Here is a 26,669-nt window from a genome sequence, read left to right as displayed (position 1 = left end):
GCATTTTTCGATTTTCGAACAAAATTCGGGTCAAAATTAGTGTTTGAGTCCAATAAGCCGAAATAAAAGATTGGTGTAGTTTTTCATAATTGTAGCTTTATTAAAGCTATTAACCAAATAATATTACTACTAACTACGTAAAATAAAGTGGACTATATTATATTTAGAGCGATAAACGCTCTCCCTAATGCGTATTGTTGACTAAAAAGAGAAGACGCGCGCAGTCAATAAAACGAATGGGTAGTGTCGCGGTCTTGTGTAATTTCTCGGTATTAAGGTGGTGGGGAAGTCACGTAGACGGCGCGATGCATTCGGCGTAATCCATCAGGACCGGCGTTAAACAAATATGTTTCGCAACTCTAACAATGAGCATTTTTTCAAAATATGCTCCGAATTCAAAATTTTTTTTTTGCTTAAAGGCAACTTAAAAAGTAGTAAAAAAGCTTTATGACAAATTTATCCACGATTCATACGAGTATCACAATCAAAAGAGAAAGATCAAGTCCCATAAGAAGCAATGTATTAGGATAGGAAAAATTTTTAGGGAAATTTTTAGGAAAAAGAAAATTTTAAGGGAAAAAAACGAATAAAAAAATTTATAAACTTATTGAATTGAAGCTATAAAAGCCGTGATATCAGTAATATACTAAAAAAAATACAAAAAATACACCTTTTTTTGACACCGCATCAATGTCTTTTTTTTCTAAATTGGTAAACTATTAATATAAATTTATTACCAATTTAGCAACTCCCACTAAAAGAACCCTAACTAAAATAAAACTATTATTAATGTTATTTTTTTCCAGATATTTATACCTTGTCCTAACCTTTATGCTGCTATTACTATTATTATAAATATTATCTTTCTTGTAAATGCCCTTAAACCTTAAAACACCCTGTATAATACGATTACTATAATTATAAATAATATTTTCCTTATTTATGCCCTCAACCTTAAAACTCCCCGTATAATTCTATTTGTATACTATTATTATCCGCATAAATATCCCGTAATATCAATACCCTCTGTATATTTCAACTATATATTTATTAATATTTGTATTCATTTTATTTATCCTAGTAATTTATCAAAAATCCCTTCAAAATTGTCCCCATAATATTAATAAATCATTAATAAAATAACTCATGATGTCACGAGACGAACACGACACGTTTATAATTGTTGCCAGACATCTCCCATCTTTCTCTAAAACCGCTTTCCTACTCTAATTTGAAACGCAAATGGGCCCGTAAAAAATTTAAATAAGATGAGACGTCAGATGCGCGGCGAATTTTCCCGCCGCAATAAAAACCATTCGATAAAAGATATGCACATATTCGGAAAATTTTAAGTTTCCTGATATCGTCACTACCAATTCCTGATCATTTCCACCCATTTTAAGCCGCTAATTCTCGAATTGAAAAAGTCGGATCCGCCCGAACGTACAATTTGCCGCCATGACACCGAAAACCCCGCGGTTGCGTCATCTGGCCATGTGCGACTCGATAGTGACGTCGTCCGTATGCTTTTACATTGGGTGCTGGACCGCCAACTATATTGTACCATGAGCTGGCTCCCTATGTCTCCTGGGGTATGACTGGTTGGACCGGCTTATTTTTTGGGGTTTTTCTTAAATAACAGCGCGTTGTGGAAAAACGGTAACATTTAAAGAAAAACGGTTTTTAGTGGATTATAGCCAGATAGTGTTCGGTGATTTGAAAAAAAAAATGGTTTTCATAGGTATCGTAGGTATATGCCAGTATTAAGCGTCAAAGTTAAAAAAAGGTGTAGAGCAAAAACTAAGCTACGTAGAAGGTTGTAGACTATATCGAAAAATAGGATTTAAGAAGTTCTTAAAACGCTGAAAGTTTGAAATCTCTAGGTGCCGCCAATAAAGAGTAAGTAAAAGTAGAAAAAACGGTCAAAAAAAGGCTCAAAAAGGGGTTTATATTTGTTAACACAGCTCACCCTGTATAATACATAGCGCCATGAATAATACCTCTATTTATTCCTAAAGGATTAAGTTTTCAAATGGTGTAAACAAAAAAAAATTTTTAGAAGTAGAAACAAATTTATTTCTCGAAAAATTCACTATATTTTTTTTCGAAAAAAAAAAATTCAGTTTGAGCTCGTTTATCCCGGAAGAAGTTTCTTTTAAAAAAAAATAGTTTTAACAAAAACGAAAGCTGCATTTACGTAGAAAAGGGCTGTTTTGTTCGCATTATCGGGAACGTTACCGTTTAGGCCCCACAACCGTTTAAGTCCGCGAGGTACCGCGCAAAAAGTTCAAAATTCATTCACAGAAAAATCCGACTTCTAAAGGCTTTATCTTAAAAAGCGCCGTTTCAGAGCTGCTTTATAAAAAGGCCTTTAACGTCAATGAGTCTCAGAAAATTCGGCTCGGTCAGTTTTCCAGAACGACTTAATCAAAATTTTTTCGTCAAAAACCGTTTTTTGCCACGTCACTTCGGGGTGGATGTGGCGAAAAACATTTTTTAACCATTATATACGCTCATCCTTTGTACATAAAACGGTAAAAACACGAAAAAAAAATTCGCGATAGAACCAAAGTTATTAGCGTTTATGTAACGCAGGGCCGGAAATCGCTCGATTTGTCACGAGCACATAATAAATCAATAATTATATTCTCAATCAATAAATTATATTCTCCGCTAACGCAGGTATCATTTTCGGCTTGTGAAAGTTCATTCAACATTCTGTCGCTTATTTATTATTAATGGGATAAACTAATAAAAGGTTACTACTGGATTTTGTGTTTTAATTTTTCAACCCTTATAGGTTTAATACTTGGCTACTGGATTGAGGAAATATAAGTGAGGAGATAATCAATAGGGAGGATATACATATAAATGGTATTGACGATAATTTTCTACACCGACATCTAGGAACCAATTGGATGTAACAGAAAATCAAATGCTTCGGTTTCAGGATTTTCCCATATAAATTTTTATTGTGTTTTAATTTTGTACTTTGTCACTATCTTTGTGACGAATTTATGGAGCGTGAAAAATTTTAAAAAGTATCTATTCCGAAAGGTTAAAGAATGATTGTTTGTCTCTTACGCTTTCCTATCTAAAATGCACGCTCTTGAAAATTTAAACCAACTTGAAATCGTAAGCCTAATTTACCAAAGGTCATCACTGCTGTATTATGTTTATTAGTTTATACAATGCCAAAACACCAGCTTTCAAAGTGCAAGATCCTGAATTGAGTAAGGCATCTTTGCAGAAGCACTTTGTAAGGTGTGTTATTAGGTATTATAATAGGTGATGACTTTCTTTTTGGTTAATGTCGAAGCGAAAAACTACATTGAAAACGTTCGGAAATTGAATAACAATTGTCAATCATTTGATATTATTTTGTACTTTTCCAGATAGTATGAAATAACCATGAACACCAGCCTTTAAAGTGTAGAGCCTGAATTGAGTAGGGTATATGTCAAGTAACACTTTGTAGGACGTGTTGTAGTATATTTTTTGAGATTCATTTATCTCACAGTCCTGTGATGTTTTCTGATAAAAGAAATAAGGTAATTTGATGTTGTAATTGACCTTACCAGGATGAGATATTAATGTAAATTGTCGATTCCGTTTTGATATAAACTGCAATTTGTGATATTAAATAAAACAATATCTGGTAGAGTGAACGAAAAACCACCCTAATGGGAATTAGATATAGAGATTGAAGATCTCATCTGCAGGATAATTCTACAGAAATTTCACAGAACCATTTACTTACTATGACCTGCCAGTCCCATCACTAACCCTAAGAGGTCCAGTACGAAAAACCAAATTCGTACAGCCACTTCTCTTAAATGTTGAGCTGAATCTAGACTTGAAGTGTATTAAGTATATAAGTTACAGTTAGGGAATTCAATCCCGCACCAAAACTTCAATCCCGCAAACCTGCGTGATAAAAATCATTGATCCCGCGGATCCGCAAGAATGCGGGATTGTTATATATATATATATATATATAACTTTTTGTAATAAACCTATTAAACATGCTAATTGCTAAGAAAAGGTCTTATGTCTTATGCAATTATAAACAAACTATGGTAGATGCAAAAAAGTGTTTATTTCATATTCAAAATACATTAGTTAGTGGTTTAAGTACTTAGTTTAAAGGTCACTTGTCACATTGATTTTGGAAGTATTTTCGGAGAAAAGATAATATATATATCCAAGGTATAATCTTTTAAGTTTGATCTTAGTTTATTGCAAATATATCCTGCAGCTGAAAACGCACGCTCAGCTTTTACACTTGTCGGCGGAATAGACTTCACACAGTTGTAAACAGCTTCCAAGTATATATCCCTATTCCCTCCGCATTCAAACACGGTCATTTCATGTTTTAGTAACTGGTCAAGTGTTACTCGTGCTCGTACAGTCATAGGAGAAGCCTTTGATTCTGATACTCGGGCAGTACGAAGACTACAATTCAATTCCTCTTCTAAATTTAATGCCGATAGTTCATGTCTTGTTGTTAGATTAGATAAAGGTATATTATCCTCTTCATCCTCCTCAACAACCTCAACATAAGTGGTCTGGGCTTCGGTTTGGCCTTCTAAAGACTTCTCTATTTGCAGCCTCTCAATCAAACTCTTTATTTCCGTTCGTAGTCTTGATTTGCTATGAAGTAAAAATGTATCTTCTTGACCGTTGGTAGATGCTGACTGTTCCAGAAATTCCAGATATTTGCCTGAATTTTCCAAATACAGTAACATACTTGTCAGTGATGAACGGCGCTCTTTTATCCTAGATCGTAAAGCTTTAGCCATTTCTTTACTCAATGCAAAATTATGATTACTTTCCAATTTGCTGATCATGAATCGCAGTGTAGTTTCAGCAGTAACTAGTGTTGCATCTTCGCGGCACAAAACGCTTACAGCCAGCTTAACTGGTTCTAATGCACGTTCAATATATGTCAACGTATTACATTCATCTTCAGTAAATGATTATGAAGATGATGTAATTTTAAGATCAATGAGAGCTTTGAATAAACACTCTCTGACGAGGTTGAACCTTGAAATCATTGCTGCAAGGCTGCTCCAACGTGTTTTACAATCTTTGACCATTTGCAATTCTCTGCCAAATTTTCCTTTAATATAATTTTGCAATAAGTCGTTTCTCATGGGAGATTTTGAACTAAAATATTTTACAATTTGTCGTAGTTTCTGAATCAGCGTCCTGAAACAAATATATTATTTAAGTTGAGAAATAGTTTTTTTACCTGTTACTTGGTAGTAAATCTACCTCTGGAAATTCTTGATCTACGGCATTCTTCATCCTCGCTGTCACTGTTGTCAGGCTTGCTACTACAAGTTAAATCTGATCCACTCGTTTTTTTGTAAAGTACGTCGCAAACAGCTAGCTGCAGTCCATGAGCATAGCACCGTTGATGTACTGATAACAATCTGCCCACTTTCTTCATGACTGCAGCACCATCTGTCGTTGCTGCGACAATATCTCGTTCAAGGTGGATGCCGAACTCCTTCAGTTTTTTTCAATTTCTCTTACATATGATTCAGCAGGAAAGCTACCGAGGATTCTCACTAGTCCTAAGTTCCAAAGACTAACGGATCCAGCGTTATAAGCATGCAGATTGAGATTTAAATAGCGCCGATTTCTTAAGGATGACCACTCATCAAATGTTATTGTGAATCACTGTTTGGACTTTTTTAGAGCCCCGAGTTCTTCCATAGTTTTCTTTTTAATTGATTCTCCGTAGGCCATTACCATACCTTGCACCGTACCGGCAGAAGAAGGCAATTTGTGGCCCTCTGATTCAAATAGTTGGCGCATATCGATCGATGTGATAAACATTGCATACTTTGTATACCATTTTTAGCTACCATTCGGGACACTTTCTTCCATCGACATTTTTTTCTGAGATTGAAAATATTCCGTGATTTTTATTTTCTTAGGTAGCATAGAAGAACTAATGTCATCTGAGCCTGAGCGCTTAGAAATAAGCGTAGAACTAGTAAACGAACTCTTCGAGCACTGGCAGTACTGGCACTATCAATGTCAATAACATCACTCTCGCTGGTATTCTTGGATTTTAAATTCATATTATGCTTCGTTTGTAAGTGGGTGTGAAGACCTTTGGTAGAACGAACAGAGATTTTAATAATGCTTGGGCATAACTTACATTTAGCTGTAAAACCATCTTCAGATTTTAAAAAATGTTTCCAAACTAAACTTGAGCCTTTATTCTCTTTATAAACCACACTGACACTCATTTTAGCGATTATTAGTTTACATGCGATGTAATACGTAATTTATTTAACTGAAGAAATCGTTTCCAGTCACTAGTTAAACTCTTTCCACTTACGCACATACGCACACACATAAATCGGAAAGTAAAATAACCTGTTTGTTTTGTTTGACTTATTTCCAATAGCCCAGCTGGAAATCCCGGGCGACGAAGCGTCGGCACTCGGGGATTCTCCTTGGATTTAAATCCGTGCAGTAATGCAATTATATAACAGATGTCCGACTAGATAAGTCCGTAATTATTTGGATAGAGTTAGCGTACAAGGAATCAAGCGCCAAATTATAAATTGCAGAAATTTAGGTAAAATAGTTTGTCAGACACAAATTTTTTGTAAATAATTTTGCTGATGTTTTCATAAAAGTACAGCTTATGGGAGCTTCCAGAGAGGCAATTATAACTAAAATACATGCAAATTTTTAAGTAAATATTTATTTTTTAGCACTTTTAGGGTTGGTTCACATATACTATTATATTAATGCAGCAAAGAAGGAACCAGACGCCTGGTTCCTTCGTAAAAATCTCTATTTCACAAGAATGCATTTTTAAATCTTGTAATAAATACATGATTTACACACTTGGATCTTTTTTATTTACTCTAAATAGAATGATATTAAATTTTTTGCAACTTTGATTTTTATTGTAAGTGGAAAATAGGGTGGTTCCTTTTTAAAAATTAAAAAAAAGCAAAAAATTGATTTCGTTTTGTGGTTCTCTGGCGCAAACTTACGAAACAAAGAGAAAAACTGCTTGTTATTTGCAAACATATTTAATTACAAAGATATTTTAAATTTTATAAGAACAAAATTAATTAAACTTAAACATTTATTTGGCATTTTCTTTGGACGAATAAAAAAAAACATACAAAAAATATCTTTTAGTGCAGATTAGTGCAAACAGTAAACATATTAACTTGTAGTGATTTCAGTCTTCTTGGTAGTCGAGATCCAAATCTCCGTTGTACCCATCAATATCATCTACAATTTCTTCACCAGCTATAAGGTGTAAATAAAATCCTTGATCTGCCTCAGGAATTAAATGCATAACCGAAGTTTAAATAAGTTTGGGGGTTGATATCGGTTTCCATTGGGATAAAGTACTGGCAAATTAATTGTGTTAAATACGTCTGTCTGTCTGCCCTTTTGTTTTCGTTTTATATCAACCTCAACATATAAATCTTGGTCATGACTGGATTTAAAAAATAAGCTGTATGGGGAGTTTTCTTTATTTTAATTTCTCTGATCTCTAGCCAGTTTATTTTTTCACCAATAGTGTCTTTTTTTCTATTAACTATATTTTTTCTAATATTTCAGATGAGATAAAATCGTTCTTATTCATTTGATGTATTGTAAATGGGCTCTTCTTTCTGGAATTACTAATAATGTTAATGTAGTCTTGTGGTGTATACAGCCTTTGTTGATATTTCAACGCCTTTTCGATATCACCGACATCAGAATCGTTCGGCAACTGTGGTTGTTTCCAAGGTTGATGAGTTATTAAAAATGTGTTTAAGTAATAAACAAAGTTTTATATTTCGATTCTGCCCACCGCAGGAGTCTGACCATAGAATTAAATCAGTTTCATCGCGTTCCAAAAAGAGTTCACAGTAGTTTTTAATGCAAGATCCTACTTCCTGCGCCCCACGGTCAGCAGTGCCTTTTGTCCAGAGAAAGCAATAGCTTTCAAGCTTCATAGCTTTATTTTGCCGCTCGTATTCCCAAATTGTATAGCCATAACTGTCGTTTATAAAACATAATGTTTGTAGGAATTCGTGGAAGCGGTAATGTTTTTTCTAAGTCAAATGAAAATGTCTGTATGTGATAATTTACTTTAGCGCGCTCAAAATCATTGTTCATTAATTTTCTAGCAGTTTCAGCAGCTTTTAAATGCGATTCAAGTTCAGTTTTTTAATTATTATTTACATTGCCAGAATATATTTGAGCACCTAGTTGATCACACTTGTTACAGGTATCTTTTTTTAGTTTTTTTCTTGTAATATTGAAATCTGTATAAAATATTTTTGTAAGTTGATAGGCTTACCGAATTATTTACCTCTGTTTTATAAAGGTTATACATAGTTTCAATGGTCATATCGGTAGGAAGATGAGACTTATACTTCTGATTTTTTTTATGTGATACACTACTTCTTCTCTTTGAATATCGGAAATTTTAAAATGCTTTTGGTGTTTACCACGATTGTCTTGTACATCAAGAGTTTTAAATTTTTTTAGTGCAGTATTAACCCGTTTTGTTGAAATGTTAAAGGTTCGTACAAACATGTCGCTACAGACAGAAACGTTTTCTAAATAGTACCTTCTAGTATAATTTCGTTTTGGGCATCCTTCTGTGCGTCTTCTCTTTATTTGCCCTTCCTTAACTGAAGCACAGATTATTCCATTTTGTAAACTATATGTTCCAATCTTCCAAAATTTCTCAAAAAGAGATTTACGTCCATCCTGTCTTACTTTTTCATGGCATTTATCTAAACAGTTGCATCGATAATCTACAAACTCTTTTTTTGCTATGCGATTGCCTCTTTTCGAAATATGAGGTGAGTTAGAGTTTTTCAAAAACTTTCGGGTCTTATCGATTTGTCCAGGGTGCTTTTGTCCTCGACCCTTTCTTGGACTTCCTTTATTTACCGGAACTGTATTTTGAAGATCTTGCCTCTCACCTAAAGATTCTGAAGAATCCGATGATGAATAAATAAAGTCCGGATCTCTATCATCTTCTATATCAGCTTAAAAATTTTCAAATTCTTCATCTTCTATTAGACTGAAGGCGCGACGTAGATGGATACTGAAGAAATGAAAAAAAATATATAAATATTTACTTGTTTACCAATAAGTAGGTCATATTTATATTGTTTTATTAAAAGTAAAAATCATACTTTTTGTAACGACGCTCTATTTGCATACCTTATTATGTACATAATTATATATTTATTATATTGTAAATACCTGCGTACTTACGTTTATCTGAATATCAGTTGTAGGTAGTTCTGCATTATAAGTTTCTTGGTCATCCTTTGCTAATAAAAAGGGTTCTACACTGAAGCAAGGATCCTAGAAGACAAAGATACAACAAATTATTTATTATGAACACCTAATAAACATGTTTTTCCTTATTAATATGGTATATTGTCACTATACTACAATATTAACCTGATGGTTGATGGTATCTGGCATTACTAAATTATTAGAGCAGCAATTTTCCTGATTTGTTTCGTTACATTTTTCCATGGAAGTATTGGGAAAAGCCTAAAAACAGAGTTACATTATTTCAAAAAACTTAATTATTCTCTCTATCTTAACCTGTGCTTGAATATTACAAGAAATTATCTGTGAGGTCTCCTCTTCCATTGGTTCAGTGTATAGGTCAGTTACGTCCTAAAAAAAATAAATATTTAAAATATATATAATAGAAAGTGAATTCAAAAAATGTATAATCTTAAAAGATGCATTATTTAAAAAAGATCCAAACGACTTCATAACGGATCCAAATGCCACATGCATTAAAATTTCGTTTTTTAAAAAGGAACCAGATACACAGCAGAATTTAAGGTTAAGAATTAAAAATTTTGTTAAATTGTCTACTTACCTCCGTATCAGGATGAGTTTCTGCAGCATTTCCAACATTTTTTTCCCCATGGACATATTAATTTCAGTGTATTTTCCTAAAAAATTGAAAAAACAAAATTATTTTCCGGTCCGAGCGTAAACAACACCTGGGTCTTTTTTTCAAAATTACATTTTTAAAAATGCTGGTAAAATTGTGATTTCATACTTTCTAATTTCACCAGTGCACTGGAACTTTGTTTAAAATATTGCATAATTTTTTTAACTTTATGGATTTGTTCTTGGAGTTCTATTATGGCATTCTGTAACACTAAATTAAGAGTATGTGCAAAACAAGGGAAGAAACGCCAGTTAGTAATCATTATTGCAGTAGTGATATTTGCAGCATTATCTGATATAATGCAGGAAACTTTATTTGTAAGGCCCCATTCATGTACTTGAGACTTCAAAAAGTCTGACAAGTTTATTGCCGTATGTTTCTCGTTGAACAGTATACATCCTAAAAGACAGGAATCAAGCTTATGTTTTCCTTCATAAGTTTTAATAAAATGGGCCGTTAGGGCAATAAAGCTTTGATTATTAATGGAAGTCCATTCCATCCGTCTGTCGTTAAACAAACTGCATCTACTTTTGACATTATCTGTAGTAACTCTAGCTTTCTTTCATTATACAGGGTGGCCCATAAGAAAATTCATTTTTAAGAAATTAGGTAAAAAATAACGACAATGTTTTGGTATTGTTTATTGACTGAAGTATATAGAGAGTATATGGGAATTTATGTTTTAAAAATTAAATCGTCCAAATGATGATCCACGATGACGGCACTCTTCCAATCGTGTGGGAAAATTTTGAAATACCTTAGTAACTTGTGAGATTAATCCAATTTCCTGTCGGAAATTGTCCTTAAGTTGTAGTTTAGTTTAGTTGTAGGATTATTACAATACACTTTACTCTTAAGGTGTCCCCATAAGAAAAAATCAGCTGGAGTAAGGTGCGGACTTCGAGGAGGCTATGAAATATCGCCTCTGCGAGAAATCAGTCTTGCGGGAAACATTTATCTTACCACTGCAATACTCAAGCTGAAAGTATGGCAGGTGCGTATTAGCGTGGGGATTCTAAGGCAGTAATTGTTGGAACCCCAATGATTACATTTGCTCTTTTTTTCTATCTTGATATATTCTGCTCTATCTTTTTCAGAGTCAATGCAATATAAACTATTTTCTTCCGTGAAACATTTGTTATTTGCTCCTCTTTAACTATTATTTCTTTTATAAATATCATTAATTCTCCTTTATAATTGATATATTGATTAGGGAATTCCTCTTCAACTTGGACTGTCATGTCATTAATAACAATGTATATGGTTCCATCAGGTGCGTGATGCACTCTCCTTTTATATTCTTTGACAGAACAAGCCCAGTCCATAATGCAGACATCTCTGAAATGCTTGGTGTGGAATATCCCTTTTTGAGTGATGGTACTCTCTTTAACCCAAGTATTAGTTGTATCTGTTTTACATACTCCAAGGTCTGATCCCCAGCACAAATTTTCACCCACAGCCATGCATTTTCTGCCTATTTTACACATTTTTCTCTCGACCCATTCAATGGATTCGAGAATGTCCGGCAACACATTTTTTTCATCTAAGTAATATGGTTTTACTCCTAAATTGGGCTCATGCATTATCGCAAACTTTCTCCTTGTTACTATCCACACGCTAACTGATTTGGGTGCTGTTCTTTTCGTCAGTGTTTTTTATACCTCATCAAGATATTTGATTTGGCTGAATTTAGTTTTAACTTTCAGAACGTTTCCACATCCTATTTTGCAAGATTTTGTAAGTTTGTCAGTGTGGTCAGCCAATGCTAAATAGTTAGCCATGATTATCAAAAGTACAGTATTGGGTTGAGGTTATAGTGGTGCGAGTTTGCAAAGTGGCTGGGGCTAAAAAATTTCTTAACATTGCTATGTAGCTTTCCGAATTCACAGTAATGGCTCGGCCTCGGATTATCTTCAATGAAGAAAGGTCCCATAATTCCCCACTTAGCAATTGCAGCCCAAACATTAACTTTCGGAGAATGAAGTGGTTTTTGATGTTTCACGCGCGGATTCTCGGAACTCCAATAACGACAGTTTTATCTATTCACAAATCTATTTAGATGAAAGTGAGCTTCATCGGAGCAGAGCCATATTTTCAAAGTCTTGAAAAGTATCCAACATTACATTTGCAAAAGTCATTCTTGCTTCCAGGTCCGAGGCTTTTAATTCTTGGACTAGCTGGATCTTATAAGGGTGTAGTTTCAAATCGAGATGTAACATTCGTTGCAGACTGGTCCTCGAAATCATTAGAGTTGAAGACCGTTTGCGAGTCGACATTGTTGGTGTAGCACGAATAGACTAAGAGCTCATGACCAAAAAACCCATTGTACTTCCTACCGGTTGAAATTTTTTGTGAGATTAGTTTACTAATTTATAAATCAAAATCCGCCGGGCTGGCTGCTCAACAGCGCTGGGTATTAATTTTTTTTATTTTCTAAAGTTGTTAATAAAAGAAGACTACTTAACATACTTCCTACCAGTTGAAATTTTCATAGTATGTTATTTAGAGTATTTAGAAAATGAAATCAAAATTACCAGCCCATTTTCACGATTGTAAAGTACTGCCAGCTTATGTTGAAAGTGCGTGGATTCAAGTACAAGTCAACATACTTTCTACCGGCAGTCTTTTTTACAGGACATTAGCAATGTTATAAATATGTTAAATATCTAGAGCCAGCCCGTTTTGACGATTGCATCATATAAAAACGTCAAAAATGTCATTCCTGTAAGTGCGCGCGAGACAGAGTTACGTGGATGCAAGCGCGCGAGAGAGAGCGTATATCGTTCACATGCTGTCTCCCCGCATAATCTTGCTGAAATGAAAAAAATGGAATAGGATTTTTAGTAATAGCTTTTTTTATGAAAAGATTGAAAGTACTGTATTTCTGTTTATTGAAAAAGCAAGATGTTAAATATATAGTTTTTACATTATTTACAGTAGTCCATTTTCTACTTTTAATTGAATAATTCAGTTTTCTTCCGAGGATGTCGATTCGTTATCTGAATTACAATAATCCGATTCCGTTTCCTTATCTTCAGTATCTGAAAAAAAAAATAAAATGTAAAATACCTGAAAAATGGCAATATTTCTGGCATTGAATGAAATCGTGAAATAATATACCTGACTCATTGTCGGCATTCGTTGCAGGGGGTTCAACTATGGCTCCAAGAACTGATGGAGGGAATTGGTCGCCATCAAACCATTTGAAGCTGAGAAATTTGCCATTTTTCACCCAACCATTGGACTCTGGGGGATAGCATGTTAAATATTTTAAATATGCATTTCGCCATATATTTGCAATATATTGTGTACGAAGCAGATGTTGATGGAGCTCCGTTGTACATGGTGGTATGCATGATACATCGAAACTTTTCAGCCGTTTCTGGAATGGCTCGTTGACATCCGATGCCTTATAAGTTTCCCATAATTTCGAGAAGCAACCGACGTTCAGATCAGAGATATACTTCAAATTATACATTTCGCAAACGAATTTTTCCAAAACTTTAAAAAGCTGATTTCTTGTTTGAATCGTAGTCATATTTCCCAGTCTGGTAAACTTCAGGTTCCCTGGTAAACTTTGGCATAATGATGGGCCGAGTTGCTCAGTGAGGTCATTGATGTTGATGCGCCGCTTATTATTTCCCGTTCCCAATTCCATCAAAATCCGTAACTGATCAGAAGATAGATGGTCCATGTTTCCCAGCATGATGATCAGTCAGTATCAGAACATTTAATTACTACATTCTCACAGACTGCTTTGCATACGTGGTATATAATTTTTGTATCTGCTTTCTCCTGCAGTTCACATGACAAGTCTTCATCGATGATTTTCAATACGGAGACACCGTGACTCTCATATGTATAACATACATCGTAATTTAATTTCACAATCGATTGACTGATAAACATTTCCGCTCTTCCCCAGTGATCAATGAAAAATCTCACCAGTGAATCTTTAAATTTGCTATTTCTGAGTTCCTTATTAAAATATTTAGGTCGTGTCTGTTCGGGTCTTTTAATGTTGTAGCCTAAATTACTGATATTTCCTCTCTGTAGGCGTTCATAATCTTTTATAGATGGAGTGAAATATTGATCAAAAATTATTTCGTATCGTTTGGCTAGTGTCTTCTGCATAAATGATATAATTTTTTTTGATAAACTTCCGAATGTATTTGGGATTTCTTTCATACAGTGAGGAAGGAAAAACCCATCGATGATTACAATGTCAAATATTTGCGGTATATTATCAGCCGTCTTTATTTGTAAAACTTGAGTAATAGCCGATTTTTCAGTTTTACAAATTACTCCGTCTGAATGACATAATAACGGAATAGGTGTTATTGGGTACGACAATACCTTTTCAACGTCGATATTAAAATTCATTGATAATGCCAAAATTCATGCAAATAAATCTCGTTGCATACGTATTTCGTAAATCTTGTTTGCAAACTTTATTTTGCTATTCACTGCATTTGCTGAGAAGTTCTGAATATCGACCCTCGTGATAGCTTTCTCAAATCGTTCTGGGTCTATAAAGCATTGAGCAATAAATTCTTTCCTTAACTGATGACCTGATTGCTCCACTTTTAATAAATAATTCTCAACCGTCAATGATGCTGCCTTTCCTGTTGTGATGTTGAACAGAAAGTTTCTATCAATGTTACCATCGAAGGGATTCATAAATTTATCAAACGTTTTTATAAAATTTTGCAGTTGCTGAGAATCTCTTTTGATTATATGAGGCTCCAGTTGTGTTATGATGTCTGGACGTTTCTTCATACCAGCAGTCTCGTAAAAATGAGAGATGATAGCAGCACGAATAGCATGACTCTTCGCCCAACGTTGCCGGGCAGAAATAGAATTTGTGAAATGAATTATTCCTGTTAATCGTTTTGCCGCATCGGCATTGATCGTCTATTCTAAGGTGATATCAACTGGTTGTCTTGAAAAAGATTTATTGGTCCGTTTTATACCGAAGAAGCCATTTTTCATGGCAACATACAACGATGGGTGCGTTTGCTCAATAATGGTCAAATTATTGATATATCTGACTAGCCAACGTGCATAATTCGGTTGGTTAAATACGAAAAATAAATTCGCTATTTTCGGTAGTATGTATTTGAAAAGTAAGAAGTCTCCAGTCCTAATACTCCGGCTTAGTGTCAGATAAAGATGGACGAGATTTATGTATACAGTGTAAAATTGTGGGGTTTTTCCAAATTTTCCACTCGGGCAATCTTGTTGGTATTTGAAGAATTTCGTCAGGTTTTGTCGGGTTTTTTACTATATCAAGGAAACAAATGTCTACGTTCTTATATATGTCGTAGTCCTATTGTGAAATCCGCCTTTTTGCGAAGATCCTAGGATCTTCATGAAGCGCCGGCTTATAGTGAATAAAGCGGCTTCCGTGTTTGTTTTTTAATTTGTTTTGGTTTGTTTACTTAGTGTGTCCAAGTCTCAGTGTAGGTGCCAAAATGGAACCAAATAATGAATTATTATTCTCAAAACACTACGAGGAGTTTTACCAAAAATTTTTCTAGGAAAAAGCCGTATAGTGGGGACAGTGGCGGCTCGTGGGAATTATTAATGGGTGGGCAGATGAAATGAGGAATGAGCAAGTGAGTATGAATGGTGTAAAAAATCCCGCCGGAGTCAAAAAATTTTTTAGGTGCCGCTTACACAGTCGAATAATCTTAAAAAACATAAAAAACAAAACGTAAATTCTGAAACTAAAGGACTATTAGCAGATTATATGTAAAATGAAAAAAAAAATATAAACTTAAACAAAACTTCTTGAAAATATCAAAAACAAAACATATAAATTCTGAATAACATAACATTTTATTTCATAATAATTATATACATATTATATACAAACTCACCGCGATCTGTATATAGGAAAACTACACATAGGGAAATTTTTCTATGTGTAATTTTCTATATATAGATCGCGGTGAGTTTGTATATAATATGTATATAATTATTATGAAATAAAATGTTATGTTATTCAGAATTTATATGTTTTGATTGAAAAACTCTGGGTAAGATGCAAATAACGAATTAAGCAAATTTTGGGGAAATATAGATTTATAAGAAGGGAATTTAATCTTATCCAATAATTCTAAAAAAACTAGATTCTTGAGATCTTTAAATCGAACATCAATTTGACTGACAACTAAATCTAATATTTCGTTATAAACGCGTTTAAAATATATTTTTGAATCAGTCAGCTCGTCGTAATCTTTTTTTCGTTTCTTTTCTGGTGGCGGCCCTATAGTTACGGATATGTCATTAAAAATTCTCTCAAAGAAAATATCATTTTCCCGATAATTCTTTAAAGTTCCTAGAAGATTTTCACTTCGATTTTTACAGTACGAGATGTCAGATAATCTGCTTTGTAATATATTAAATACTAACTCCGTCTGTTCAAAAATGAGATTAAAAACATTTAATAAAAATAAAAACGTAAAATCATTTAAAATCTTTTTAAAGCCGAATTGCCTCATGGTCTTTAGCGAAATTCTGGCTATTGACAATATATTCAAAAACGTCCACCAGTTGATGCCTCTGTTTAATAACCAGCGGCGGCTCGTCAGGGTAGGCAAGGTAAGCGCCGCCTACCTTATAAAATTCACTTGTAAATTTGAACAAAAATGACCATTATAATTTATATAATATAATCATTCTTTTTAATGTAATATTAAAATATCTGATAAACCTCGTAGTCTAATGTTAATACGCATGCATCTATCGCCACTTTAAGTGAAACCTGAGCTAGTCTAAAGGTAAAAACATAGTGGAGCGGCGAGTCAAGAGTTAAGCGGCGCGTTTTTGATTCAAGATGCAAGCGTCGCTTTCACATGTACATAGTAGAGCGGCGAGAACTGCTGCGAAGAGAGCTTCATGTTATGAATTCATTCAGCAAAATGCTGTCTGGCAGTGAAGACTTGTTGGAAAATAGTGCTCTTAAAGTGTTATGTCTTAAAGGTGTTAGAAGTTATGCTGTTCATCCATTGAACCAAGAACGTCATACATTAGGCGAATACCATAACCTATTTCCACAACTAAAGGAGTACCCTAATCGGTTTTTTCAATACACCAGGATGGAGCACAGTACCTTTGTGTATATTTTCGATCTCATACAACCTGAAATCGCAACAAAATTCACCAATTTCGTCAAGCAGCCCATTGAACCTGAGGAGAAGCTGGTTATAACATTGAGGTAAGAAACTGACTAGATAATAAAAAATTGTAACGCATTTTAATGGCTAATATTGAAATAAATATGGGTTACGCAGTACAAAAGATAAAACTAGAGATTGTTTTATAAAAACTTAAGTTCTATCATATGAGTAGTCATAACCACGAGACCACTGATCCAGATCTAGGATGTTATTGTCCTGAGGTGTTGGACTTCTGAAAGGTGGAAGAGAAATGCCTGTAGACACAAATAATTGACGAGTGGAACCACAACTACTCGTAGACGGTCTAGAAACGTCGTTTTTGTACGCATATTTCAGCACTAAATTCTGAACATCATTTCGAAAAAAAAGTTTATCGTATCCATTGATTTTTTGTATGTGAGGCAAAAGACTTTGAAAAAACAGCATGTCATCATCTGGCTTTTCTTCTGCTCGTCTTGTCCTCTTTTCTTCTAACATCGCCATCTTCTTTTCTTCGATCTGTATCAATTTCTTTAAGTCCTGACTTTGTGCCCTCCTCTTATTGAAATTGTTTGGGTGGACAAGACCTTCCTTTGTAATTTTGTCTGTGGAAGTTGATGAACCTGTGACACTGGCATTGCCACCGACGCTCCCCTCATTACTTTTATTTAGATATTCTGTCACGTTTTCTTCCACAACATTCTCGTCGTTACCAGTTGGCTCTTCAAGAAATGTTTTTTCAGTCTGCTCCTGCCCACTTTCACAGTTTCTCTTTATATTTCCAGATATAGGCCTAGTCTTGAATTGAGAATTGAATTGAGACCTCATAAAGTCTAACAACAAAAAATATGGCCAATTAGATTTATACACAGAATCAGAGCTGGATCCCGATCTTTCCTCTTGCATTTTTCTTACTTCCTTCCTGTAATAGTCCCGTAGCGATTTCCATTTGCTTTGAGCTTCTTTAACTGAAAGAAGAGAAACTAAGAACTAAATTTAAACATCATATTAAATATTACTGAAAATTACATAATATGATATTTTATTGCAGATACTTGGCAACTGCTTCTTCATTCAAAAGTTTATCATTCTCATTTCGTGTTGGAGCTTCTACAGTTAAGTCCTGGTTTCCTCAAAAGCGGTACCGATAAGTTGCGGCCGCAATAATGCGACGAATAATGTTGAATGACGACAGATTGCGGTGGAAAAATCAGGGTTATTAATTGCGGCAAATAAATGTGTAAACTCAGAAAGCGTCGCCAGTACCGTTTTGCGTTAAAAACAATCGACATGGACGATCTCGATGTTGCTCTTTTGGTAGTGTTAAATGGAGAGGAATTAGATGAAGAGATACATAAAAGGAGTGAATCTGACCTTTTTAAGAAAATAACTACAGAGGGTGCTTACAAAATTTTGATTTGTCGCCATCTATATACTAACGAAAAACAAATCGTGTTCAAAATCCATTGACTCCTGAGCAAAAATTATGCCTGCTTCTAAGGTATGTATTTCATTAATACTAACTACATCAAACACAAATACAGTAAAGTAAAGTAGCATGTATGTTTTGGTAAATACACATGTTTTGATAAATTTACAAATTTATAAAATACTCTTGGTTGGGCTCCGCCAATACTAAAGTAGCGGATGCTCCTATTGGTATTACAGAATCATCGGAAACAAATGTACTGTATGATGTTGAGCTACCTGCTGATAATGGTCCACGCCCATAGTCAGCACTTGGCAATGGTGATAGATGTTCTATCTCTGCATTTCCAACTAAATTTCCAATTTGCATTCGAAGCCTAGCCTGAACGATTTTTGGCAGCTTGCTAGTTATTTTTGCTATGGATGCAAAGAATAAATCATTTTCATCCTGCTTTTCCATTTTGTTTTGATCTTGCCTTTCAGCTATTTGTCTTAATATCTTCAAACGTTCATCAGCAGGTGTGTATGTAGTTGAACATTTACGTTTAGTAACTTTTGGAGTTTTCTCAGTTTCAGCTCCATTTTCTGGAATATCTAAAATATTGCTACTAGTGTCGTCTACAGTAAGTAATTCAGACTGTTGTTGCTCTCTTTACTGCAATGAGCCGTGCTATTTTTTACACTCTCCTGAGATTCAGAATTTTCTATGTTGCTGAGAGTGCTGAAAATATAATAAAGTTTGTATTATCAGCAAAATAAGGTAACATAAATTTACCTTCTCCTGCCTGAAGAGATACTATCTAAAAATGACAGCTGCTCAGATCTTTTCTTTGCTGCTTCCCCAGACGAACCCGTGCTAGGTTTGCCTCGTCTCTTTATGTAATAATCTCTTACATATCCCCATCTCTTGCTGCAGTCATTATCTATAAATATAAAAATAAAAATAAAGAGGCAAGTGTTCTAAATTACTACATGTTATTTTTTTAGGTTTTTGGCTACAGGAGAATCATTTCGATCATTGGCGTTTCAGTTTAGAATATGCCATTCGTGGATTAGTGTAACAATAAGGCAGGTTGCTGAATCCATTGTTGCAAGAATGCTTACTTTGGTAATGCCACAACCAACAGAGGAAATGTTCAAAACCATCTCTACGAAATTCAGATCTCTTTGGGATTTTCCGAACTGTGTTGGAGCAATTGATGGTAAGCACATTCGGATAAAGGCTCAAAAAAATAGTGGATCTACTTTCTTCAACTACAAGGACTTTCATTCTGTAGTGATGTTGACACTTGTAGATGCAGATAATAAATTTGTTGCAGTAGACATAGGCTCGTACGGCAGAGGAGATGCAGGTAAAATGCAAACAAGGAATATAATTTATAATTTTTCTAATAAAATAAATTTCATTTTAGGCATATATTTAAAAAGTAGAGTTGGAAAAAAAATTCTGAAAAAAGAATTTAATATTCCACCGCCACAACCATTGCCTGGCATGAATATGCTGGTGCCCCATGTTATTCTCGGCGATGAGGCATTTGCTCTTCATGAGCATCTCATGAAACCATATCCACGAAATCAATCAGTATCTAATAAAACTAAAGCAATCTATAATTACCGACTTTCCCGAGCTCGCAGGACAACTGAAAATACCTTTGGCATTCCTCGTGCATTTTTTCGGATATTTTTTTCAGCCAATTGCTAGGCGTCCGGAAACCACGGATAAACTTATAATGTGTGCCTGTATTTTATATAATTTTCTGCGAGAAGCAAATATTCTTCCGACAGTGACTAATAGGACAGAGAAATACTCACTTCCTACAGAAAATTTACTTCCACTAATTCACAACAACGTACGCGGGGCAAATATACCAGTTCAAATTCGTGAGACATTTAAAACGTATTTTAATGGACCCGGTGCTGTAGCATGGCAGGAACAGCATTACCGAGAAAACTAAATCAATCACAACAATGTAATATATTAAAAATATACATATATTTTTTATGGTAATGAGAAGTTGTATTATTGTATTACCCGTTATTTGTAGTATATGGGCTATTTCCGTCCATAACTCTGTTTTAATTGGGTTTTTCTGTAATCTTTACATTGAACATTATATAAACATTCATGATTTCTAACAAAATCGATCAATATTTCATCCTGTTCACTTGTCCATTCATGGTGTTTTATACCAGAACACATTATGCTAAAAAAAACACCATTATATAACGTTAACTTTGTAATATAAAACATAAATACCTATTTTATCAGTTTTATAATAAAAAAATAAACGAAATCACAAGTCACCACTTCAACACAGTAATAGATCGTCAACGAACTGTTTCTCGCCGCAATGGCTGCCGCATTCATTATGCCGGTACAGTTATATTGCGTTGCGGCGACCACCAACGCATCCTTAAAAACCATTGCTAATGATGTGCATAGTACAGTTTTCTATGACGTCATTCAACGCATTATTGCGGCCGCAATTTATCGGTACCGCTTTTGAGGAAACCAGGGCTTTAGCAGGATAGTGAAAGAAACCGTTAATGTTCTATGGAATGTTTTGCAACCCCTACATATGCAACATCCTTCAAAAGAAATCTTTGCTCAGACAAGCACGGAATTCAGTCACTTGTGGAATTTTCCAAATTGCATGGGATGCATCCATGGAAAGCATGTAAGAATTTCGTGCCCACCACATTCAGGCACGATGTTTTACAATTACAAAAAGTTCTACTCCATTGTTTTGCTAGGAGTTTGTGATGCAAAATATAGATTTCTTGTAATAGATGTTGGTGGGTTTGGCAAGCAAAGTGATGGAGCCACTTTTGCTTCCTGTGACTTTTACCACATGATAAAAAACAATCAAGTTGATATTCCGGATGATGCTTGTTTGCCTGGAACTAATTTTACGATGCCATTGGTATTTCTCGCAGATGAAGCCTTTCCCTTATCTGTGCGTGTTCTGACACCTCACAACGTAGAGAATCTCAATGATGAAAAAATGGTCTTCAATAAAAGGCACTCTAGGGATCGAAAAAGTATAGAGTGTACGTTTGGAATTATGTTCTCTAAATGGAGACTTTTGTTTAAAAGTATTGAAACTGATCATCAAACTGTAGACATAATAGTAAAATGTATGTGTGTTCTTCAAAACACTATCATAGATAAGGAGGGATTTGAGAGGCATTTAACAGAGGTTCAAACAGTTGAACCCAAGAACATTGAAGTACCAATAGGACGACGTCGAAGAGGACGCCAATCAAGTGATGCTCTTTTGGTGCGGGACACATTCACACGATATTTTAATGAGAATATGATTCATTTCTCAAGAGACTAAAGAAACATTCGTTAAAAAAACGGTTCGTTGTGTAAACAATCAGAAAAACGTTTTTGGAAAACCTATAAAACAAATCTAAACATTTTTTCTTTTGTAAAGTTACCTTTAGGTCAACAATTTATTTTATTTTTTGTACATAAATAATAAATATTTAGAAGTATTACATTAGTAGAAAATTGTTTATTGCCCTACCTAGTATACACAAACGTACCTGTACAATTATTTTCTTCACCTACTTCTTTCCATAGTTTGTCCAATGTATAACGATTGTGATGGTCATTCAGCTGCTGATTCCATATAGGTTCTCGATTCCGTATTGACAGAATAAACAACTCCACGTTCATGTTGTTTAAACTATTATAAAAACTAGAACAAAAAACAACAAACACGCCGTACCACCTGCAATGGAAGCCCCAAATCGACTGGAGCAGCGCTTCAAAGAAATCGTTGGTGATTTCACGAGCGATGAGTCAAGATTTAAGCCGGGCGTCCACCGAAAGCGGTGCTGTGCTGTGCTGCGTTGGGCTATGCTGTGCTGTGCTGGGCAAAGCTGTAGTTGGACAGTCCACCAAAAGTTTGTCGTGCGTTAGCAAGCATAATATGATCTTATAAATTATTAATCTTTTAATTATGTTTAATAATATAGAAATTGAAAAGAATCTTTTTGATTTAAGTTCAGAAGAGGATGATTCCGAAGATGAGCATACAAATAATTTATTAAGTTGTATGCTTATGGCGGATAAAAGAAAACACATATTTTGGATATCAAATCATTTAGTAGAGCGAAAACAATTTGGCGAATTTCATAAATTAATTCCAGTGTTAAGTGATGAGCAGTTTAAAAATTACTTTAGGCTTTCTAGAGCTCAGTTTGTGGAAATTCATGAATTAATAAGATTTGAAATTATAAAGCTTAATACGAACTACCGAGAAAGTGTCACAACAGAGGAGCGTTTGGGTGTATGTTTAAGGTAAGTTATTTTTTTGATTATTTAAAAGTAATATTTTTAGTTTTTCCTGACACAAATTTATTCCATCATAAAAAAATAATCTAATAGGTATTAAATAAATAATTAATATTTCTGCTATAATAGCTAATAGTAATATTAATATAATAATTATGGATTATCTAAATTCCAATTTCCAAAGTAGCTTCCTGCAGTTTCGTCGCTTGATGACTGGTTGGATGTTGATTGTGGTGACGGTAGCGGAGTAGAAGTATGATGATGATGATTATGATTATTATAAATTGAGTTCGAATGTTGGGGTGGCTGTAGTGTGTGAAAGTAATGTTGGGAACCGTGAGTACCAGTGCTGCTGCTGGCGTGGCTTGTAAAATTACTCAGTTCCGCCTCAGTAACAGCATCAAATATTTTTCGCTTAATGGAAACTTGTAAATGTGGAGGCATAGCAGCTGTTGTTAAATACATACTGTTGAAAAATTCCTTAAGAGGATCATTCGACCGCAATTTTTGTTCAAATTCTTTTCTTTGAGCGTCTCGCTCAGCAGCCCTAGCCTCCCTTTTTTCAGCTTGTTGTTTCATTATCGATACAACGTTTTCTTGCCATTGACTTTTTTTCTTCTTAACAGGCTCTATAAACTCAGGATTTTTCTCTTGGGTTTCTCTACTACTTATTTGAGTTTCTTCGTCAGTCACTACCGTGTGTTCAAAGTCACTGTGTGATTGTTCGTTTTGAGTTTGTATTTCTTCATGTGGCCATGTTTCCATTGTATTTTCGTTTGATGATTGCGTGTCAGCTACGTTGGAACATCTTTTTCGGTTGGTCATATATGGAATCAAAAATTCCATTTGTTTTTGGTATACCCGCAACCGTTTTACCGCAGGTGCTGCGTCCCCACTTTTACATTCATTTTGCCTTTTTAAAGCGTCCCTGAAAGAATCCCTTAACTTTTTCCATACCCGTTTAGCCTCTTTTCCTAAAAAAAAAACTAATTTAAATATTAATAAAATTAAAAAAAAACTTTTTTTTTTAGATTTCTAGCGACGGGCGATTCCTACAAAACAATTGGATATAGTTTCCGTTTAGGAGAAAGAACTGTCTCAAAGATAGTTAATGAAGTTTGTTCATCCCTTTGGTCCCAGTTGCAACCGACATTCATGAAAATGCCCGACCAAGAGTCTTGGAAAGCCTATGAATTGGAATTTAGAGAACGATGGCAGTTTCCAAAATGTGTCGGTGCTATAGACGGCAAGCATGTGGTTATAAAAGCCCCACCGAATTCAGGTTCATCGTTTTTTAACTACAAGAAAACTTTTTCTGTAGTATTGATGGCCATAGCAAGTGCCAATTATCAACTGATTGCAGTCGACATTGGGTCATCAGGCAGATTTAGTGACGGGGGAATATTTGCTGATAGTCCTATTGGGCGAAGGTTAAAAACAAATTCGTTTTTAATTTTCCTGAACCTAGTCTCATGGAAAATTATAATGAATGTAATTTTCCCTTCGTATTAGTCGGAGATGAGGCATTTCCGCTCATGGTAAATCTAATGAGACCATTTCCAAGACGATCTTTAAATAAAGAAAATCGTGTTTTTAATTATCGCTTAAGCAGAGCTAGACGAGTTATAGAAAATACTTTCGGTATATTGGCAGCAAGATTTCGAATCTATAAACGTCCATTGGAATGCAAATTGGAGAGTATAGATAGCATAATTAAAGCGACCTGTGTTCTACATAATTATTTAGGCACTAGGGAAGGTAGATCGCCTAATATAAATGAAGAACAATTAGGAAAAAGTTTGCCTGAAAATCAGTGGTTGCCATTAGCACATAGAGGTGTAAGAGCAACAGCTGAATCTTTTGCCATAAGGCAGAACTTTTGTAACTACTTTAACTCTGACACAGGAAGGATTCCGTGGCAAGATAAAATTATGTAAATAACCAGGAGTAATAAAACAAATTGTCGTACGTTTTGTATTTATTTTAAGTATCCTGTACCAAATTTCTTGAATAAATGGTTCTTTTCGAGTTAAAATAAAGAATAAATAAAAATAAATATTAAAATTTAACACCCTATACCTTAGTAACCATTTACTTTAGGTAAGTATGGAATATAGATAAATAATATAGGTATACAGGGTGTTTTACGTAACCACACTACTGTAAACTACACCCCTACTCGCTTATTTTGAATAAAACAGCCTAATATTGTTACTTTTTTGGATTTCACATTTCACACTAGATTCTAAAAACTTTAATGTATCACACTTTTATCTTTATCCAACTGTTTTTAAAATACAGGATGCCAAATAAATAATATAGTGACTTTTACGACTTTATGGGACTCTAGAGCTAATTCTGTTAAAAGATGGAGTGAAATAAAGTTCATTTTTCTATCTTAACTTTTTCGGACCAATCTGTGTGATTTTTTAATTTTGTGTTTAATTTTGTTTTTAATTTTTAATTCTGTGTGAATTTGTGTGATTTTAATTTTATTTATTTAAACTTACCGTCTGTTATATTGCACTTTTTTGAGACTTCTTCCCAGACAATATCACGTGCGTCTTGACTTTTATAGTTCTTTTCATCTACTTTCCATAGGCAAGGATTTAATCTCACAGTTTCAATGAATTGTTCCATTTTTATCGTAATTAATAAAAAAAAACAAAACGAGTTTGCCCGTCTCCGCACAGCGTCAATCGAACACAAAGCGGTCATGCGGCCCCGCACGACATAGCTTGTCTCGCCGCACAGCGCCCCAGCTTTAGTGGACGGTACTTCATAAGAATGCATTGGCAACCCAGCACCGCTCAACGCCGCTCCACCCAGCACAGCACAGCACCGCTTTCGGTGGACGCCCGGCTTTATGTCGATGCATGCAGCACTGCTCGCCGCCTCACTATGTGCGCATCAACTTGATTGTATGGAAGATTTTAAAACGCGCCGCTTGACTCTTGACTCGCCGCTCCACTATGTTTCTACCCTAAAGCGACTCGCCTCATAAAATCAAATAAATACGATATATATGGGAAGGCGATATTTCCAACCGCCTGTATTTAATGGTCTCTACGGCGGTAATCTCCTATACAAAACTTACAACGGCCGACGTGAAACAAAATTATTCTATGCGACAAAAAGTGCACTGTTAGGCGGACAATTCGGGCGCCTTCGACCGTCTTCGTCGAAGCGCTCGTTCGTCGATCAATAAAGGGGAAAGGGCTGGTGATTTTAGAGTACGATTGTACTAAATCTAGCACAAGTGGAAAAAAATTTAGCACGCAGTACAGATTCTGTTTTCTTACTTAAATGTAAAAAATATTAAAATGTACATTCTTCATGGCAGTCTAGGTTTTTTGCTGTAAAATTTTCAAGCAATGACTACGATTTTTATAACGTATTTAATTTTTAGTACAATTGGGTGAGTTTCAGTATGATAATTAAATCATGGATGAGATGAGCCCTCGTTCAATGGAAAATCAATGGTGGGACGGGATTTTGTGCTGTGTGGCGTCTTTGTTGCACTTATTTAAAACTACATAGGAGCAATAAAGATGGTGCTGGTACTAATTAATACTAATAATATGATAGGCGCAAAATAATTCCAGATTTTTCTTGGCGGGGTTTTGTTTTTATTCATTCACGGTTTGTGGCTGGTTTCTTCCGTTTCTTTCAGCTTTGAACGATTTTTCTGCTGTCGTACGTCGTATGGTTGCTTCTCCATTGAATTTTGAATTTGGTTTATATTAGATAAGTATAAGTATATTAGAATAATAATTGTGCTATTAAAGTTTGTAGA

The 26,669-nt window shown here is 34.7% G+C and overlaps 1 protein-coding gene across 1 annotated transcript; it reads left to right on the top strand.

Annotated features, from left to right (window-relative positions):
* The first annotated feature begins 22,373 nt into the window (after window positions 1–22,373).
* LOC126747069 (uncharacterized) lies at window positions 22,374–25,792 on the top strand. The gene is made up of 4 exons (XM_050455560.1): window positions 22,374–22,482; window positions 22,555–22,879; window positions 23,905–24,303; window positions 25,567–25,792. Exons 1-4 carry the CDS (start codon window positions 22,374–22,376, stop codon window positions 25,790–25,792), a joined length of 1,059 nt encoding a protein of 352 aa, XP_050311517.1.
* Window positions 25,793–26,669: the final 877 nt, after the last annotated feature.

The sequence above is a fragment of the Anthonomus grandis genome, chromosome 18 (assembly GCF_022605725.1).
Source record: "Anthonomus grandis grandis chromosome 18, icAntGran1.3, whole genome shotgun sequence".
Lineage (NCBI taxonomy): Eukaryota > Metazoa > Arthropoda > Insecta > Coleoptera > Curculionidae > Anthonomus > Anthonomus grandis.
The sequence above is the reverse complement of the archived record's forward strand: the minus strand, read 5'-3'. Positions and strand labels throughout refer to the sequence as shown.

Coding starts and splice junctions, on each gene's coding strand:
- LOC126747069 (XM_050455560.1), top strand. CDS start 22,374: ATGAGTCAAGATTTAAGCCGGGCGTCCACCGAAAGCGGTGCTGTGCTG. Junction 22,483..22,554: donor AGTTGGACAGTCCACCAAAA/GTTTGTCGTGCG, acceptor TTAATAATATAG/AAATTGAAAAGAATCTTTTT. Junction 24,304..25,566: donor GATAGTCCTATTGGGCGAAG/GTTAAAAACAAA, acceptor GTCTCCGCACAG/CGTCAATCGAACACAAAGCG.